Source organism: Neovison vison, chromosome 4 (assembly GCF_020171115.1).
Source record: "Neovison vison isolate M4711 chromosome 4, ASM_NN_V1, whole genome shotgun sequence".
NCBI classification, from domain to species: domain Eukaryota; kingdom Metazoa; phylum Chordata; class Mammalia; order Carnivora; family Mustelidae; genus Neogale; species Neogale vison.
The window spans coordinates 20,181,526-20,202,555 of NC_058094.1; the positions used below are offsets into that span (position 1 = coordinate 20,181,526).

General features: G+C 39.1%; 1 protein-coding gene across 5 annotated transcripts in view; it reads left to right on the forward strand.

The window, feature by feature from the left end:
- ENPP2 (ectonucleotide pyrophosphatase/phosphodiesterase 2) overlaps window positions 1–21,030 on the forward strand; it is a 107,235-nt gene that overhangs the window by 82,139 nt on the left and 4,066 nt on the right. For 3 of the 5 annotated variants that reach the window (XM_044245042.1, XM_044245043.1, XM_044245047.1), the window contains exons 19-25: window positions 1,502–1,553; window positions 10,984–11,058; window positions 12,381–12,517; window positions 13,581–13,716; window positions 14,774–14,851; window positions 17,877–18,009; window positions 19,758–19,914. In XM_044245042.1, coding sequence (XP_044100977.1) covers window positions 1,502–1,553; window positions 10,984–11,058; window positions 12,381–12,517; window positions 13,581–13,716; window positions 14,774–14,851; window positions 17,877–18,009; window positions 19,758–19,914 — 768 coding nt within the window. The remainder of the gene's footprint in view (window positions 1–1,501; window positions 1,554–10,983; window positions 11,059–12,380; window positions 12,518–13,580; window positions 13,717–14,773; window positions 14,852–17,876; window positions 18,010–19,757; window positions 19,915–21,030) is intronic. The other 2 variants (XM_044245045.1, XM_044245046.1) reach the window with 1 other exon arrangement.

The following is a 21,030-nucleotide window of genomic DNA, read 5'->3' on the forward strand; positions in this document are numbered from 1 at the left end:
CTATTAGACCTTGGAAAAATGGAACATAGTTCTCCTGCCTGCCCTATTCCCTCCTACTATTTCCTACCTTCCAGGATTCCTAGGGACCTGGGAGCCACAGGATGGGAAAAGCTCACCACTGGAGGAATTCAGTTTTCTCTTCTTCCCCCATCCCCTTTTATCTCTCCTTCCTACTTTTGCTCCTGACAAGAACCAACAAAGCTAATTACTATAAGGCAGGCAATTTCTTAGACCTGAGCTGCAGGTGTTGCATTGCCAAAGGCAATAGGAAGTAGCCTTTGATTTGGATTCCAAATATAACTTTAGAGGAATCTTGTAGTTGTATCTTGCTTTCTGAATTACCTTTCTTCTGGAAAACAAGAGATATTTTGCATTTGTTATCTGAAACCATTTTAGATAAATTCTGGATTGTCTTTATTTGGTCCCTGGGTTTTCCCAAGAGACTTCATTCTTTTTCTTTAAAAAAAAAAAAAAAAAGCAGACATCCTGAGAAGGTATACAGATTAATAAAATAAATACCACAATACACAATTCATGAGAAAGAAAATGTCACAGATTCTGGGGAAGCTCTATGTGTATATCCTTCCTGCCAATCCCACTTTGTTCCTGCCCTAAATGTAATTAGCATCTTGAATATAGTATATATAACTGCCAGGCAGGTCTCTGTACTTCTACTCCATACATATATATCTCTTAAATAGTATATTAATTAATCTCTAACATAGTTCCCTAAAATAATTTGTAGTGTAGTTTTGTATATTATACATTTGTATGTAAACACTACTATATTAAATGTGTCCTGCAATTAGGACACATTTTAGGATTATTTTGTTCATCGTGTTTTGAGATTTATGCACATTAATACATAATTTTAGCTCATTCATTTTTACTTCTAATCGTTAATATTTAATTGTGTAAATATACCATAATTTTATTCGTTTTCCTATTTGAGAACATTTGGTAATTTCCAGTTGTTAGATCCTCCAAACAAGGCTGCAGTAGACATTATGGCCCATGTTCTCATACTCGTATGCGTGAGTGTCTGTAGGACGTATAACGAAGGATAGAGTTGCTGAGCCATTACTTTCCAATCTTAGAAAAAGTGATTTTGTTCATTAGTTTAGGAATCACCTTAGTGTACCTAGGATTAATCTGAAATATTGAGGTAATATTCTAATTAATTTACATATCTGCCCAGATAACCATTCTTATCAGGTAGTTTGGAACTTGCTTCCATGATTATCCACAGCTTTAGGGAAAGGAAACAAAGTCATGGAGAGATTAAAGAAGGTGCTCGTGATCATAGATCTAGGAGGTAGAACCTGAAATGTCAGTTTGAGATGCCCATAGTAATTCCTCCACAGAATCCACGGAATTTAGGGTCTTCTTTTGAATTTAGCAAGATGCTAAGTAGAAAGAAGCCTGCAGGAAAGACAGGACATTTCTGATTTGCTTTTTTTTTTTTTTTTCTCCTTTCCTTTTCTGGTTTTCACACATGAAGAACAAATTGGATGAACTCAACAGACGCCTTCATATAAAAGGGTCTACAGAAGGTGAGGAGTTGATGGGGGAAAAACAATCAGATAAGTTTTCGGTTTTAGTTTTCAGAGATTGAAGAGACTTCTTATTTATTTCATAGTGTAAGCATAATATTTTTGAAAATTAAAGTTTGGGTTGTGACGTGATTTTCATATCCATCTGGCAAAGGGTATTGGTTTATTCTGCGTATGCAACATGCCGGTTTTTAATAGCCGGGAAAATGCTGTTAGCTTTGTTTCTCAGTCGCTTCTAGGCTCTCTGAACAAACAGGCACAGCACTGTGATCTGGTGGGCCGTAAGTGAAGGTGCTGATGGGGACGTCTATGAAGGGACTGGAAGTCACAGTAATACCTAATTGCAGCTGGTACCTATGAGAGAGCTGAGGTACCAGAGAGGCAATGATATGTCATGGGGAGAGACATGCAGAACGAACCAAATCAGAACTCCCCCTTTCTAGAAAGATCCTCTTGAGCCCTCTAACTCATTCTTCTCTTATTTTATGTACAAAAATACTATATACAATGATAACATGTGTGTATTAGTCAACTTTTGCAAGCTTATGACTAAAGAAGAGAGTCTCAGTGGTTTGTACCAAGAAAGCTGCGTTTCTTGCTCGCACTCCGGGAGGCTGACCATAGGCCTGGTGTGGCTGTGGGTACGCTTTATTCCGGAATCCAGGCTGAGGGAACAGCCCGCCCGCTGGGGCACGCCCTTTTTCCGGAAGAGGGAAGAGAGGAAGAGCAGGCCCATGAAGTGATCCTCAGTACTTCTGCTTTTATGAGGTGTTTGTGATGACGGTTCCCGGTGGACTGGTAAAACCAGGGCACTTGAGACCAAGGGAGCAGGGACGTCTTCTTTCCACAGGGATGCTGTCCAGTAAGACACGTGCCAATAGGTGGTCGTATGTAGTCCTTTCCAGAAAGGCAGTCAATAAGAAGGAACAATAATGCAGGCTGCCTCGCAGGCTCTTCCTTCTGGTTTCAAAATTCCAGAAAATGAGAAGAACATAGAAAGGGAGGGGAAGGCTTCAGTGTAGGTTACTACAGGAGATGGCATAGCTTCTTACAACAGCAAAGGAATGACAAGAAGTATATTACGAAGCAGACAGAACTCAAACACAGTGGCTCCAAGTCAGGCAGTGAAGAGAGACACATTGTGGAATTCTCCTGAGAGCATTATGTGGGTTATTAGCTTAGGTGGGGCCTTGTTTATCATATGTGTTGTTTTCAGTCTGATTACGTGAAGGACAAGGAAACCAGTAGATTTTATTTACTTGACTCCCTTTTCTTTTCTTTCTTTTTTTTAAAGAGAGTGTGAGAGAGCTTGGGGGAGGGCAGAGGGAGAGAGAGAATCTTAATGCAGACTCCACACCCAACACAGAGCCTCACTCTGGGCTTGACCTCAGAACCCTGAGATCACGATCTGAGCGGAAATGAAGAGTCGGACACTAATCCAACTGAGCCACCCAGGTGCCCCTTACTTTCCCCTTTTTTAAAAAAAAATATTTTATTTATTTATTTGAGAGAAAGAGGCACAGAGAAAACACAAGAAAGGAGAGGGGCAGAGGGAGAGAGATGGGCAAACTCTCTGGCAAGGCGGGGAGCCCAAGATGGGGCTCACCTCAGGCTCCATCCCAGGACCCTGAGATTACGACCTGAGCTGAAGTCAGACACTTAGCAGACTGAGCCCCCAGGAACCCCCCCCCTTTATTTGCCCTTTTGAGGAAGATTTTCATCTTCTTCCTCTTTCCCTTTCTGCCTCACGGAGCCCACAGACTCTTGGGTATGTAATTGGATAAACAGCTTTGAAAATAGGATTCAGTTGGTAGAAGGTCTGCACATCCTTCACAAACTCTAAAAGTGATTTGAAATGTTTGCCACCTAGCTGCTAGTGAACTACACTGTCCTTATACTTAGAAAAATGGAAACGTTGCCAGGGTCAAAGTGTACAGAGTCTTATGATCAGAGTTTTTCAAATATTCAGTCACAAAGGCAGAGAAATAATACTAGATGTTTCTCCTCTAGAAGGCACTCATAAAATAGTTAAATATGATAACTTAATGGACTCTTGTGTTTTTGCTGGTTCAGGCTCTGGCTATTCAGGATACTAAGTCATTTCCATTTTGGGGGGGGAAAAAATCCTGCATTTATCTTGGTGGCAGTGTGCTCATGTGACAGAACCGGTCTCACGACTCAGCATAAACAGCCGTCTCAGATTTCTGAGCATGAAAAGAAGTACCTTCAGGTGAAGCACAGACTTTCAGGGCTGAAAGGAGCTATAGTTAGTGACTTTTCCTCCTCATGGCTCCACTCAGAAGTCAATGTAAGTGTCTTATTTCAAGATAATTTCACATCCCTGAAGCTTAAAGCTGATATGCTTTCATGGAACTAAACCTTCCCAGGTGTGAGTTGAGGGCCAGCCTGACTGGAAACTGATTTCTCTGAGAAAATTTGGTTCTGTCAGCTATGACACTGATAGTTTCGTGCATATGGGCATCACACTGGTGACAGAAAATTTTAAGGGAGAATCATGGTAGCCTCTCTCTTTGGTCTGCTCCTGACCTAACTGGATAGTCTTTAATGGTACAAGAGAGACGTTAGCACTATGACATGGAATAAAAATAATTATATGCCATTATCTTATTATGTGCAAAGCATTTCCTTGTTTAGACTCTGGATAATGCGTAAGTCTCTGTAGTCTCTCCCTTGTCTTCCTGTATCTCTGCCTCTTGGTCATTAGCTGTCTCCTGACAGGTCCTGTCTCAGTCATTTATGAAGCTACAAGGTGACATTTTCTTTGTCAGAATTCTCTCCAGTCTTTATGGTGTTTCTGGGGTCATAAATCTAGTCTCCCACTTGAAATCTTGGATGTGTCCTCCACCAGAGGAGATCTTCACAAGGCTGAATCCCTGTGTGTGTGAGCACATGCCAATGTCATGTTCAGAATATCACCTCTCCCTTCTGGATATCTTTGAATATATGTTGAGACTTTTAAAGCATTTTGCAGACCTAAAGTCACGTACAAATATAAAGTTGTATTATTTTTATTCCTAGTTTTTTTTCTTAATACACTTATAGGTAGCTAATTTTTTCTTTCATAGGAAATCATGTACTTTGCACATTCCATTCATAACCTTCATATGTGGCTATTTTAATGTCATATGCTACAAACTTCCTTACACATAATACATGTGTACAAGCTGTACATCACGGTAGTGAAACAACCCAGGGGATACTTGAGGTCTATTAAATTAATCTCAGGCAGTGTTTTGCTGTAAATATTTAAACTGTTACAGGATCTCGTCTTTCACTAAAATGTAGAGGAAAAAACATAGATAACCTTCAAAGGCAGTGATCTAAACTGCTTGCTAAAGCCTTAATATTTTAAGGTTTGTGGAGATTTCTGGATTTTAACTGCATGACTACTGTTGTTTCCAAATCACATGTATGTCACGTCTTAACAAATTTGCTGTGCAATGAAAACTTGTTTGTTTGAGCCATCGAGTCAATAGATGGATGAATGAATTAATTAATTAATAAGATGGAAAATTTTAAATTTCTTACAGCAAGCAATTTGGGCACCCTAGCCAGGTATAATTTTCACTTTCAGAATAATCATACTATTTATTATTACCTTAGTCTTTCCTCTATTTACATTGGTATAAAAATGTTGTATAATTTGTTAGATTAACATTCACTATCATCTTCATGAAGGAAGGAATTAAAAATCATTTTAACACCAAATATATTGGACCCTTTATCACATACAATAAGAAGGTAGTTTACATAGAAAAATGACTGAAACACTAATAACTCTTGTGAATTTTAAAGCAAAAAGGGACTAGACTAGCAGGGAATCTTCTGTGTAGCTCTTTTTGATGCTGAGATCTTTTAATTTTTGTTATTTCTGGAGATGTTAGCTATGCTAGAGAAAGGAGATACACTTGTGTTCTCTGTGTGTTTATCCTTCTGTGTGGGTTGTGGAAGATTTGGAAGAAATCAATAAATAGTATAATTCTTTATGATTTATAGCAAGATTCAAGATGAATTAGATGGAACAGACACTGAAATTTAATAGCCTCTGCCTACCAGTATTCATGGTGCTGTTGAAGTTAAGGATATGCCTTTTACAAAATCACTGCAGTTACAACTACAACCACTTTTGGATCAAGAGTGAGCTAGGTGCTTTACCTACCTGTCTCTAAACAGTGCGATGTCCCAGGGAGATAGGAAGCTTTGGGAGGTTAAGTTAACGGAATCGTAGAGCTTTCAAGAGGTGAGATGAGATTTGACTTCAGTTCTACGTGGCACTAAAGCCCTTGTGCTTTTCTCTGTAAATACTTCCCATTCTAAGGGCTGATATAAAGAGAAAACATCAAGAGAATCTCAGTGCTTCTCAGGGTCTGGAAGTGGTTTCTGAAGTACTAAATGCTTTGATACAAATTGCTCTTCTTTCTTTGAAAATTAATAGATTTACTTAAATTCCAGTTAATTAACAGATAGTATATTAGTTTCAGGTGTTTCAGTACTTGATACAACACCCGGTGCTTATCACAGATTCTCTCCTTAATTCCCATCACCTACTCAGCTCAACTCCCACCCACCTCCCCTCTGCTAACCATCAATCTGTTCTCTATACTTAAGAGTCTGTTTCTTGGGCACCTGGGTGGTTCAGTGGGTTAAGCCGCTGCCTTTGGCTCAGGTCATGATCTCAGGGTCCTGGGATCGAGTCCCGCATCGGGCTCTCTGCTCAGCGGGGAGCCTGCTTCCCTCTCTCTCTGCCTGCCTCTCCATCTACTTGTGATTTCTCTCTGTCAAATAAAAAAAAAAAAAAAAAGAGTCTGTTTCTTGGTTTGCCTTTCTCTTTTTTTTTGCCCTTTGATCCATTGTTTTGTTCCTCAAATGCCACATATGAATGAAATCATATGGCATTTATCTTTCTCTGGTGACTTATTTTGTTTAGCATAATACTTTTTAGCTCCATCCATGTGGCGGCAAATGGCAAGATTTCATTATTTTTCATGACTGAGTGATGTTTCATTTTATATGTATTATTATATATATATATTTCATTATATATATATTTCATTTTATATATATATTTCATTTATATATATATATATATTCATCAGTCAATGGACACTTGGGCTCTGTCCATAATTTAGCTATTGTAGATATGCTGCTATAAACATTGGGTGCATGTATCCCTTTGAATCGTTATTTTTCTATTCTTTGGGTAAATACCTAGTAGTGCAATTGTTGGGTCTTAGGGTAGTTCTATTTTTAACTTGTTGAGGAAACTCAATAATGTTTTCCAGAGTTGCTGTACCAGTTTGCATTCCTACCAAAAATGCATGAGGGTTCCTTTTTCTGTACCTCCTCACCAACACCTGTTTCTTGTGTTGTTGATTTTAGCCACTTTGATAGGTATGAGGTGATATATCGTTGTAGTTTTGATTTGCATTTCCCTGATGATCAGTGACGTTGAATATCTTTTCATGTGTCTTTTATCTGTATGTCTTCTTTGGAAAAATGTCTATTCATGTCTTGTTCCCATTTTTAAATGGAATTATTTGTTTTTTGGGTATGGAGTTAAGTTCTTTATATATTTTGGATACTAGCCCTTTATCAGATATATCATTTGCAGATATCTTCTCCCATTCTTTTTAGTTTTGTTGATTATTTCCTTTGTTGTGCAGAGCTTTTTATTTTGAAGAAGTCCCAATAATTTATTTTTGCTTTTGTTTCCCTTGCCTCAGGAGACATATCTAGAAAAATGTTGCAATAGCAGATGTCAAAGAGGTTACTGCCTGTGTTCTCTTCTGGGATTTTAATGGTTTTTTTATCTCATATTTAGGTCTTTAATCCATTTCAAATTTATTTTTGTGTATGGTGACAGAACGTGGTCCAGTTTCATTCTTTTGTGAGTTGCTGTCCAGTTTTCCCAACACCATTTGTTAAAGAGACTGTCTTTTTCCATTGGACGTTCTTCCCACCTTTGTTGAAGATTAATTGACAATATAGTTGTGGGTTCATTTCTGGGTTTTCTATTCTGGTCCTTTGTTCTGTGGGTCTGTTTTTGTGGCAGTACCATACTGTTTTAATTACTACAGCTTTGTAGTATAACTTGAAGTCCAGAATTGTGATGCCTCCATGTTTGTTTCTCTTTCTCAAGGCACATTGCTATTCTTATTAGCTTCTTGCCAAGCACGAGTCAGGTAGAACTCATGCCTGGGAGTAGCCAGATCTTCATTCCAGTATGCCCTCCTTAGATAACCCAGGAGTTAGCATCGATTTGGAGGCCACCCAAAATGCTAAAGAGGAATAATGGACCAGGAGGATAGAGGCCTACAGATTCTGGGTACTGCTTTGTAGCTGAATTATCTTGTACAAATCATGAGCCTCCAGTTCCTTCATTAGTAAAATGAAGATGATATTGATCTGGCTAGTGTATCTTTCAGGGTTTTATTAGGCAGGTCATATATAAAAAGTTAGTTCTTGAGAGTCATAAAGAACCGTGTTTTAAAAAAGAATAATACAATCATGCATGTATTCAACAGGTATTTACCAGGTAGATATTATGCATTTGGTATTGTTAGAGGTAGAGATACAATGATGAACAAAACAGAGAAAATCTTTATCTCATTAAGTTATTGTTTTATCATGAGATTTAGCCAGTTGATGAATTACAGCATAGTATATTAAGGGTTAAGATAAGATAGAACAGGACATTAACAGGCATTGAATCAAATCTCAGAGGAGGTTGACATGGTGATAAATGATAGCAGGCCCTTCAAGGGAAAGGAAGAGAAAGGATGAAGGAAAAGGAAAGACCTTGGATAGAGATTATGTGGTAAAATACAACAGCATATTACGTAGGAGTGAATTTTTTTTTTTTTAAAGACTAAAAAAGAGAGATTTTCGTGTGGTTCTCAAGTCAGCCTCCTAATCTGTGGGAATATGAATCAGGAAGCTGAGGAGGGAAAAGAAATACAAACTCAATGTCTGGATGACCAAATTTTGGAAGACAAAAGAATGAGCCCTGAGGAAGTCCACACCACTTAAAAAGATTTGCCTCACACTATTTTGCCAAATGTGGTATCTGGAGGAGAACCTTAGCATGTACCCACAATGCCAGAGATTACTGTAAACAGGGAACTGGGGTATGGAATGAAGACTCTGTCTGGAATCCCATGGAACAGGAACCCAGCCTGAGAAGACATGGAGTCTAGACCCATATCAAGAAATGAAGAGGAACGTATTTCACAAGTGGAGACTTGCAGTCTCCTCTCTGGGATGACTGGTCTCAAGATGAAGAGCTTATGTGTCCAGAGACTGAGACTTAAGTACGGTTTTATGGCTCAAGCAGGAGCTCTTTGCTAAACAGAAATGCAATGGGTGGCTTGTCCAAGATGTTACAAAGAGTAGCAGAGTCAGGCTGTGACCAAGAATCAGTGGTTCTTTTCTACTCTGACAAACTGAAAAAGGAAAATCTAAATTTTGACTCTGGACCATAAAACTTGTGTTTCTTTCTGCAAAGATTATTTGACCTCTTTCTTAGATGAAACAATTATGCTTTAGGAAGACCCAGGTAAATTCTTTGGGTTAATCAGGGAAATTGGTTAGATTTTAGGAAACCGTCAAAACCACTGTATTGTTTTTCCTTCATGCTGTATATATCAGTTAATAGTTAAGAAATTAGTCGCATAATATGTTTGTGATCAGCTATGTGCTCAAAACAGCAGTTGTGCTTAGCTTGGGAGCTATGATGAAGTGCACATTTCTTTTTTTAATTTTTTTCAAGAGTTTATTTAATTATATGAGAGAGAGAGAGAGTGCACACAAGTTGGGGGAGGGGCAGTGGCAGAGGGAGAGACACTCAACAGTGAGCTGACATAGGGCTGGATCCCAGGACCCTGAGATCACGACCTGAGCCAAAGGCAGACCGTTAACCAGCTGAGCCACCCAGGCACAACTGAAGTGCACATTTCTCTAAATTCAGAGCAGAAGAGTGAATAGAGATGGAGATGCTCAACTGGGGAAATCTTTCAGAAGAAAGTGAATCTTAACGTATCACTTTTCCTTTCCTCTCTCCCTCACTCCTTCATTTCTCTTCCATGGGGCACTGGACTATGTGAGTGTGTCATTTGTCATCCACATTTGAGTATGGAAAGGGGCAGTGTTAACAATTATGCTAGGGAAGCAGGCTTAGCTTTCTACCTTCTGTAAGGACTGTACTGATGCCACGTCACCCCCATCCATGGCAGTTATGATGCTCTGGGTTCCCATCATGCCTGTAAATATCTCTGATGAAGTTCATACATTATTGCACTTGAGTTATTTGTGCTATGTTGGTCTCTCCCATTGAACTGTGAGCTTTTCAAAGGTAATGTTGTGGGAAACAGGCAAAAGAAAAATTAAATTTCCTGACCACTTATAGCCCATTGACAAGTCCTTGAAACAGGCAGAGTGACATTCCTCTAGGAACACAGCTGCTTCGAAGTTGATACTTTGCTAAAGGCAAAAGGCAATCTTAGCCTGATCCCCCAGGATCCTGCAAGTCTACTTTAACATGTAAAAATTCCTTTGGAAATTTCCTTTATCTCTACCCCCCAAGATACATGTTGGCAATCATCCCCCAAGCATATGACCCACTGATACACATCTGAAGGGTCTCATGACTAAGGTTTTATTAGATAAATGACATTTTCCTAACAACAGCTAGCCCCCTCAAGGTCCTGGAAACCTTGCTTTCAAATTCCTTAGAGACTTATGCTATCCCTAACAGCTCTCCCAACTTGAAAGTAGATAACCGGGGCTACTCTTCACAACCCCCGGGCAGCTCTTTCTGCCTACGGGTCCTGCCCCTGTGCTTTAATAAAACCACCTTTTTGCACCAAAGGTGTTTCAAGAATCTTTTCTTGGCCTTCAACTCTGAGCCCTAACATCTTTCCTACATCAGTAAGAACTCTCTCATCATTATCTTGGTCCAGTATCTCTTGATTATAGCCCAAGGGCTGGCACAAAAAAGGTGCTCAGTAAAAGTTTGATGAGAGAGAATACATTAATGAAAAATTTGAAGGGAGATCAGTGACAGGACTGCTGGAGAAGCCATTCCTGGTAGAAAGAAAACAAATCAGCATAGAATTACTAAGGATGATAATGACCAGAGTATTATAAATAAACCAGGCTTCACAGAAGTAAATGAGGACTGGAGAGGAAGCCAGATTTGGTGGAACCTAGATTGCCCAAGACTATTGTTGGTGGCTGATTATAGGAGGGGTGTTGTAAGGAAAAACATGGCTGCTGTTTTGTTGTCTCTTAATGGGATAGATTGGATGCTAGCCCTGCATTTGAATTTGGAGGAATGTGTTTGGTAAGCATTAAAACTTGAATGATAAAAAGAGAATAGCTTCTCAAAGAATTTTGATACTTCTGCTTCCAGCTGAAACCAGGAAGTTCAGAGGCAGCAAAAATGAAAACAAGGAAAACGTTAATGGAAATTTTGAACCTAGAAAAGGTTTGGTTTGAGTTTTGAAGGAAAGTCTGACTTGGTTAACTGTCCCCAAGTACTACTGTTATGATTTGCTGGCTTCTTATTTCTTCATTATATTTTGTTTATATAAGGTTATCCTATTATGTCCTAATTCTTAGGGTGGGTCCCCAAATTTGGCAGCTTGAACAAGGCTTCTCCATTTACTGCAATGCTGAAGAAGCCAGGCTTTTGCGATAGCAGTGTGGGTCACTTTGCCTCAAATCAGCAGTTCTACTTGGGAAAGTCTTGCAAAACATTCTACAAAGAGTTTTCTCTGTTACTTGCATAGAATGGTAATACTTTAATTAAAGCAACATGTATACATAATTTAATAAGTGATTGCCAGAACTGATTTCCTGTAATAAAAATAATCATAAAAAATTTTTTTGATGATCACTTAGGGAATTGTGAATTGCCTAAGCCTCAATCTCTAAACATTTTGGTCCATTCAATTTCTAAGAATCTATGGAAGTTCTGACTTTAGCCTATCCAAAACGGGCAGCTCACACTCCAGGCATTTATCATGGGTGTGGAATAAAGGTTTGCACAATAAAGTCCCTTCTCTTCTGCTTAGAAGAGTAAGGTTTTAGACCCTCCCCCCTCCCAAGAGGAGAGCTTTCTCTTGGAGGTCCCCATTCTTGGGTCTTAACTGAATTCTTTGGTCCGTGATGATGTTCCCTCTTCTGTATTTAAAGGACCCTCCTGAATGCCCACTTAATTTATATATACATGTTCCTTTAAGTTCTTACCTAAAGAGTTCTCCTCCATGTGACAAAGCTGCTTACTTTAAATGCTCATTACTACTCACCGTTTATGCTGAAATAATGCATCATTTGAGTTGCAGTTTGCAAATAATGATCAAAGAGTGCCTTCCTCTTAATTAAATCATTGGTTGATTTGATGAGCCTTTTCAGGGGTCAAATGAATGAATTCTATAATAATCAATCCTATCGACTTTGCATTCAGCTGAATCATTTCAATATTTACTATCATGTTTCCTTCCTCTATCATGTTTCCTTCCTCTACAGATTAAAATTCTTTACAACTAAAAAAAAAAAAAAAAAGCATTCAAAACAAATATGGCGTTTACATAATGCTTTTGGTAACAGTGAGCTTTGACCCATGCTTAGGTGGTCAGATAAACCACAAAGTGTTAGGAAAACTAACTTGATTAAATTAAGAAGAAGGAACCACACTATTAATAAGTAAGCAAGAAAATTTTGGACAACTTGACTCTTCCAATATTTCTTTCACATTTGTTGTAAAGTTTAATGTGTGTCTAACACAGTCTACTTTCTTTTTCCTAGAGAGACACCTCCTCTACGGTCGGCCCGCAGTGCTTTATCGGACGAGATATGATATCTTATATCACACTGATTTTGAAAGTGGTTATAGTGAAATATTCCTAATGCCACTCTGGACATCATACACTATTTCCAAACAGGTCATTGAAAAAATCGGGTTTTATATTCGTCTTGCGATTATGTGCCTTGCACTCACGTAATGATTGCTTGCTTAACAGAAATCTGTCTTGGAAAAGATTTTAATTTTTCTTGATGAAGGAAATCTGACATTGAATCTATTGCAAGATATTTTGAATTAGGCTCTATTCAATGTTCTAACAACTTCATGGGAATATGTTCAATTATCGACACATCAAAGGAGGATTCTAATGCTTGTCATTGCTTTAACTCTGCTTGCTGTTGCCCAGTAGTTACTGAAGACACCCAGATTTGGCTGTTTGTTTTAATAGCCTTTATTTATTTATTTATTTATTTATTATAGCAGTTTTAAGCTCACGGCAAAATTGCATCGGGACACAGAGTTCCCATATACCCCTGGCCTCACCCCTGCACGGCCTCCTTGACTGCCAACATCTTCTTTTTTAATAAAGATTTAATTTAATTAAAGATTAATAAGATTAATTAATAAAGATTTAAAATATTTAATAAAGATTTAATTTAATAAAGATGTTGGGAGTCTCAGTTTTGGTGAAGATGAGATAGGTAAATTTATATCTGGAATAAAAAAATGTATTTGGCAGTTGAGGCATGTTTTTGATTTTTTATTAGAAAGTGAATACTTCCAGTGCTGCAAATCCAACTTCCTGTTCTTTTGTGCCCCTGGTACAGCTATATGTGCAGTATCTCTTTGTATAGATGAAATGTCTATATTTTTATTCTTATTTTTTAAGCTATCTTCAGCGGAATCCTACCCATTTTTTTCAACAGTGCAATTTCTGCTTTTTATATTGTTGTTTTACTTAGGATTTTGATAAAAGAGTTCTGTCACTAAATAATACAGGAGTTTGAAAATTCCTGGCTTACTGTATTTGAAACCGAGGCTTTTGTTTTGGAGTCAGGATATCAGAGTATGAGCTCTAGGGAAAGCTAGAGGGGTTTTGGTTCTGGCTTGTGGTGACATGGCAGCCTGGCTTCTGTAGTCCCCCATTGCTTTAGCAAAGTCTTTGTGATGGCATTCCTAACTACCTCTGACTCACCATGCAGGCAGAGGTCTCAGGCGTCCCTGAGTACCTGACCAGCTGCGTTCGGCCTGATTTCCGTGTGTCTCCGAGTTTCAGTCAAAGCTGTTTGGCCTACAAAAATGATAAACAGATGTCCTATGGATTCCTCTTCCCTCCTTGTAAGTTATAGAACATCAGGATCTGATCATTCTTGAGGGATATTATTTTCTGGAATTTGGACTGTTAAGATTTCAGTGGTCTTCATGTTTTCTTCTGGAGAGGCACTGAAGAGATTGAAGAGGTGAACTTCTGTGGGATCTTTCCAAAAATCAGTCAGAAGAGAGACCACCTTTCACAAATCCTGTTCTCTAGGAGCATTTTGAAGTACAAGGGAATATACATTGTATATATATATTTATTTACATGCGATTTATTTATACCTCCTGATACTCTACTCTGAATGAGAAAGACAGAGCAGCCCACCAGAGCCCAAATGCCCCAGATATTTGTAAGAGAGAAAGGAGGCCAGTGGGAGAGTATTTCAAATGTTAAGCAGAAAAACTGGAAGGCAGAGAGGGAAAGAAATAATAATGAGCCTTCACATCATTAAGTGGGAACCTGAAAGTGAAATAGTATATCATTAAGACTTTAATGTTTTAAATTCTATACAGGTGATCGCTTAAGAATATGGGAAGTGTTTTTATTATTTCTGAATAGCTTGATGACATTTTTTTTTAAAGATTTTATTTATTTATTTGACAGAGAGAAATCACAAGTAGATGGAGAGGCAGGCAGAGAGAGAGAGAGAGGGAAGCAGGCTTTCCGCTGAGCAGAGAGCCCGATGCGGGACTCGATCCCAGGACCCTGAGATCATGACCTGAGCTGAAGGCAGCGGCTTAACCCACTGAGCCACCCAGGCGCCCCGCTTGATGACATTTCTAAGTCCAAATTAGACGAGTGAAATCAAGGAATTCTTTTACATAATACTTAGTTGACCCAAAACTCTGTAGGAAGAAGAAACATTGTAAAAATTTGGGGGAGAGAGCTCTTGGTGAAGAAAAGAGATTGGGTGGGAGGGGAAGCAGGGAATGCTGTATCAAGTAGGGAATGAGTAGAAATAAGGAGTAGATCCATTCGCCATTCACTTCATGCTGTTTAGACCATTTTAGAAAATTGATTTTTTATTGATGTAGATTTTGGTAAATGATGGACACTGTTTGTTTGCCTAATGTTTAGATCTGAGCTCTTCACCAGAAGCTAAATATGATGCATTCCTTGTAACCAATATGGTTCCGATGTACCCTGCTTTCAAACGTAAGTCTGATATTTACCTAGTAAACTACTACTTATGAAAAGAAATATTTCTAAATTTACTGCTTACATTTTCTGCCTCTATATTAATTTTGATAATAATAGTATCTTTCATGTGTTTATATTTTCTATTTTTTAAAAACCTTACTTTTTTTTAAAGATTTTGTTTATTTATTTGAGAGTGAGAGAGGGAGAGCAGGAGTCGGGGGGAGGGGCAGAGGGAGAGGAAGAAGCAGACTCCCCACTGAGGGGGTGGGGGGACAGATGCAGGGTTCAATCACAGGACCCTGAGATCATAACCTGAGCTAAAGACAGAAGCTTAATCAACTGTTATGGAGGCCACTTGACATTTAACAACACCTACATTTATTTACTGACTGTTAAAAGCTACTAGCACTTCTCTCTTTTAGGGTTGATGGTGATGATGTATTCTGACTGTTGACTGTGAAATTCAGAAAGAGCTTTGCAAATTATTCTAGTTTCATTGAACACTTGTAATTTCTTTATATATGACATGATGGTGAATGATAGTGATGCTATGAATGGCATAGCAAGCCCTGCCCCCAAAACCAAGTTCTAGTCCCCCGAGTATGACCACTTAGCTATATAATCATAAAAATGTCATTTAACCTCTCATTTATAAAATTATGAGATTTGATTGCATGATCTCTATGGCTTATATAGGTTTATGACTTAATTGTCCAATGGCCAGAATAATCCATTTCCTATTTCTGATTACAAAGAATCCACTCAATTGCCCATCCATCCATCCATCCAACCATCTATCCATCCATCCATCCATGTATTCAGAGATAGAGAAAACATTCTGGAATAACATTTACCTCCCTTTCTAGTGAAGAGACTTATATGCTTATAGAGAAGATAGGAAAGGTAAGCACGTCTACCAGCTTCTACTTGGCAAAGGAGCACTGACTGTGTTACAGGACCCTTGGGGCTGAAATAAAGTTTCAGAATCCAAACATGTGACTGTAGAGTGCCATCAAAAGTGATAATCTCCACCAATTTGACATCAGTGAAATGGCCAACATCATTTAGAGAAAAAAAATGTTTATTTGATGTCCTAGCTAGTAAGTGAAGGTTTATTCAAGGGTGTAGAATCCATGGCTTATGAGTGAAAATTAAAGTAAGCTTTTAAAAGGAGATTTCCTGGGTTTTTTCTTAGGCCCCACTGAGAAATGTTTCAGAAACCCACATAGATACATTTGCCATCATATTACATGGAATGCATCTTCATTTAATTTCCACAAATCAGGGCTTCCTGGATTTCTTTATTCTTTGCTGATGCTCTTTTGACCAAGTGTAATAAAGGAAACACACAGTACCACCCTGAGGCTGGCATGGCAAGAGGCCTTTCACAGAGGGCTTCCTGTTCTTCCCTAGGGGAATGGTTTTTTCACATGCCACATGTCTGTGGGTTTGGTCTTTTGACTGTTCTCATTGTTATTTCTTTCCCTCTCTGCCTTTCCAGTTTTTCTGCTTAACATTTGAAATACTCTCCCACTGGCCTCCTTTCTCTTACAAATATCTGGGGCATTTGGGCTCTGGTGGGCTGCTCTTTCTCATTCAGAGTAGAGTATCAGGAGGTATAAAGAACAGTAGTAGCACCATGAGAAAAATAGCCAAGTGCTTTTTAATAAGGGGAGATAAGAAGTGATAATCGTTGGTCCCCATCCTCATGTAGAGCAGAGTGCAGTTAAGTTATACCTAACATTACGTGCCTTTCCTGTTCTCTTGTCATTTCCTTCTTTCACTTTTCCTTTTCCCCCACTCTGCTTCTTTTCATCTTTCCGACTGACCATACTATAAACTGGAGCTAAGGTGAGCAGGGAAGTCCTTTCCAGGGGTGATGTTGAAAATGAGAAATGATGAAGGAGGACAAAGCAGACATGCACAGATCAGGGAGGTTTCCCAGCAAAAGGAAGAACAAATGCAAAAGCTTAGTCTGAAGCAAGTTCGGCAAATAGGAAGACAGGAAGAAAGCCATGTACCCAAGGGGAAAAGAAGTAGGACGTAAAGTTATGCAGATAGGCAGGGGCCACAGTGGAAAGTTGGGACTTTATTCTAATTACAGTAACATACCACCTGGAATGTTAGGAACAGGAAGTTGGGAAGAACGTGAAACAATCTGATTATAGTGCAAAATAATCCCAATGGCTGTTATGTAATGGGATGTGGAAAAGTAAGGGTTTCTAACTGGGAAGCTGTCTTCTGCGGTAGTTCTTTGCTAAGAAGGTAGTAGCTGAGATGGGTTGGATGCTGTGAAGATGGTGAGAGGTGGTCAGGTTTGGATGATGGCAGAGTATTACAGAGGTAAACCTGGAAGGGCTTGTTCCCGTGTATGTGAAAGGAGCCACTTGACAATGACTCCTAGGATTTGGACCTGATCACGTGAGTGAGTGAGTGAAATTAACTGATGGAGAAGCCAGAAGTTCAAGCAAGATTGGGAATGAAGACCAAGAATTCTGTTCTGATAAATTTTTGCGAGCCATGATTATTAGGTATTCAAGAGGACCATGAAATGCGTGCTTGAATAACACATCTGGAGCTCCTTTGAAGGGTCAGGGCTAGAGACACAAACTTGGAAATAAGCTTGTAGAAGGAAGGAAGGAAGAAAAGGTAGATGAAGGCCTTTTTTTCAGTTTCTCACAAACACTGTACTTCCTCTTTTGTACACATGGTTCCCCTTGCCTGGTGTGTTTCTACCCTTTTGCCTAGAAAACACCCACTTATCCTTCAGAACTCAGGAGCAATTTCAGTGAGAAACCCTTCCCTGACTTACTGGGCTAGGTGAGCTAAACTCCCCTACCAATGTCTCCATACCTTTCCCTTTGCTGGCTCATAAATGACACACACACAGCTGATACTTCAGGGCGAATTCTTTTCAAGAATTGCAACAGCTCTACTGTCTCTTGGCTTGTGACCTTTGGCTTGTAGAATGCATCCTAAAGAGAATTCAACCACAGCAAGGAGTTTTTGTTCATAAATTACAGAATTTTTCCCCCCACAGGAATTTGGAATTATTTCCAAAGGGTATTGGTGAAGAAATATGCTTCAGAAAGAAATGGAGTTAATGTGATAAGTGGACCAATTTTTGACTATGACTACGATGGCTTACATGACACACAGGATAAAATCAAACAGTAAGTTTGTCATTTCTGTTCAGGGTGTAGTTTTAAATTCTAAGAGCTCACTTAAGGCTCTTTTTCAAATATTCACACACTCAAGAAGAGCTGATACCCCTGAAATACTTTGCTCTTTGAATCTCCTTATGATTTCTTTGGTGCTTTTGGACCTTTGATGAAACATGTTAATGGTGGCTGGAATGGAATGGAGTTTTGTGGTGAAAACATAGACTTTTCCATTCCATGAGAGAAATGCACCAAAAGATTTTTTTTTAATTTGTCATTTATTCTTTAACAACTCTTCAGTGGAAAGATGATCATTTTCCCTTATCTCTATTTTTTTGTGGGGGGGGGCTTTTGGAATCCCTTAGATTTTCTGGTTCAGCATGTCTTTTTTTTTTTTTTTTAAGATTTTATTTATTTATTTGAGAGAGAGAGAGAAAGTGAGAGAATGAGTGGAGAATGAGTGGAGGGAGAGAGGCAGAAGGAGGGGGGGTTGTAGACTCTCCACTGAGCAGGGAGCCCGCCACGGGGCCCAGTTCCAGGATCCTCAGATATGACCTGAGTGGAAATCAGGAGTCTGCTGCTTAACCAACTGAGCCACCCAGCCTCCCCTCTTTAGAAGTCATTTAATTTTATACATGCATGAAACAGAGAGTGGCATAAAATATGGGAGGGTTTAATTGTGCTTTACAGATACTTAGGAATAAAAAGCTATTTTTTCATATATATAATTAATAAAACAGGAGTTATCCTACTCCCTTTCTTATCATCCATAAGAGAAATTTCATCTTACTTATACATTTATTTTATTGCTAATCATTGTAACAGTTTTTAGCCAAAATTAAGTTATCATATTTCAATCATATATTTTGAAAATGATTGAAATTAAGGCAATAAAAGCCAGGTAAGGAATTGTGAGTTTCTGTACTTCAGTTTACTGGAAAAGATTTTTTTTTTTTTTAATTTCTTGGCTCGTCACTAGCTCATCAGTCCTTAGTATTTCCTTGAGTAAATGAGGTCTTTGTACCAAGTTCAGCATCTCATTGTGGTTTGAAAGGGCTTGTTATTCCCCTTTCTCCAGTATCTCCTCCCTCAGGTCCACTTTACACAATTTTGTGCAAGCTATCTTCCTGAAACATGGGATCTCGTGATGACTCTTCCTGGCACAGAAACCTTCAATGAGATCTTACTCCTTAAACCATAATGCCCAAATCCCACAACTTAGCCCTCAGAAGTCACCAAATTATGGCTCTTTTTTTTTTAAGGTTTTATTTATTTATTTGAGAGAGAGAGAGAGAGAGGTAGTGAGAGAACGCACAAGTTGGGAGGAGAGGCAGAGCGTGGAGCCCAATGTGGGGCTTGATCCCAGGACCCTCGGATCATGCCCTGAGCTGAAGGCAGATGTTTAACAGATTGAGCCCCCAGGCACCCCAAATTATGGCTTTTTATTGACTCTTCCAGCCTCATATTTCTACTCTCTTGATATGTTCATCCTGTCCAGCTTCTACGTCTTGGCTCGTGGTGTTCTCTTTGCCTGGACCATCACTTTCACTCTGCCAAGTCTACAGAAAGAGGGGATTCAGGCAGCAAAAGCATTAGGTTCAAAACACAGAAGAAGGCTAGTTCTTAGAAGTGAAAAATGATTCTGTTGAATGGGAGTTAATTTTAACGACTTGGGCAATATTCATGGGTCACCATTTTAAAAAGAAAGCTACTACGACAAACTACATCAGTGATCATTTTATTTTTCCTTCTCTCTCCAGGTACGTGGAGGGCAGTTCTATTCCCGTACCCACTCACTACTACAGCATCATCACCAGCTGCCTGGATTTCACTCAGCCGGCCGACAAGTGTGACGGCCCCCTCTCCGTCTCCTCCTTCATCCTCCCTCACCGACCTGACAATGACGAGAGCTGCAGTGTGAGTTCAAAAGACCAAGTCCTTTAAAAGGAGTCACCTTTGTTTCTTGATGTAGATTCCCACCAGGGAAACTTACACACTTACTATGAGCCTTTTGGACTATACAGTGTAACCAAGTAGAACGAAGAAAGGATCCACTCAAAACCTGACTTATTACCTGGGAACTTGGTGTTTGAAATGCTTTGTCAACCTTCAGTGTAAGGGTGTAGGGAGGAGGAGTGTGAGGGTGTTATTTTCTGTGGTTCTAATTATGTGTTCAATTTTGTCCACTGATCAAAGTACCCAAATGTCTTTGCTTTTGCAAGAGACATACTTTGTAAAGGTAGGATGACAGGAACAACATTATGATTCTTGTGGAAACTAGGTAAGAATTCACAGGGGTTCTTTATATTAGTCTCTACTTTTGTGGACGTTTGAAAGTGTCTCTAATAGGAACTTTTTTTAAAGACACATACACAGAGGCATAAATACAATATAAATCAGATTTTTCACCTACTGCTAGTTATGAGAACAGTTGTAACAGGTGACCCCATTCTTAAATAGCACAGATGACTTGTCCACAGAGGCAGGAAGGCATCTTGAGGAACACCCTGGCAGGGGATAGAGCCATGCTGTGGGCTCCTGGCTCTGGGCTCATTCTGCCTACACTTGGGGACCGATCACATTACTTCCCCAGATCTCTTTAATGTGACAGAACAGCTGCAGTCCAAGATTGATTTTAGAATAGTCCCTATGATTTTGCTTTGTAGACTAGAAGGAGCAGGAATGTAATCTGGGGAAAAGGGTTTTAGTCACAAATCCTACTCACTTCCTAAATTGTGTACATTGTGGTGGTGGGAAAAGCAGCAGTCTGCTAAACATACTTACTGCTCGAGGGGTCTGTTGTGGGCCAGAGCAAATAAAACAGGGGCAGAAACGGCTACAAAAGGCAAAGAGCTGTAAGAATGAGCACTGGGTGTTATACACAACTAATGAATCATTGAAAACCACATCAAAAGTTAATGAGGTACTATGTTGGCTAATTGAATTAAAAAAATAGCTTCACCACAGATTATCAGCTTCATGGGCAAGGTACCTATTGGACTATGGCTTCAGCTGTGGGTAAAGATGGCGGCT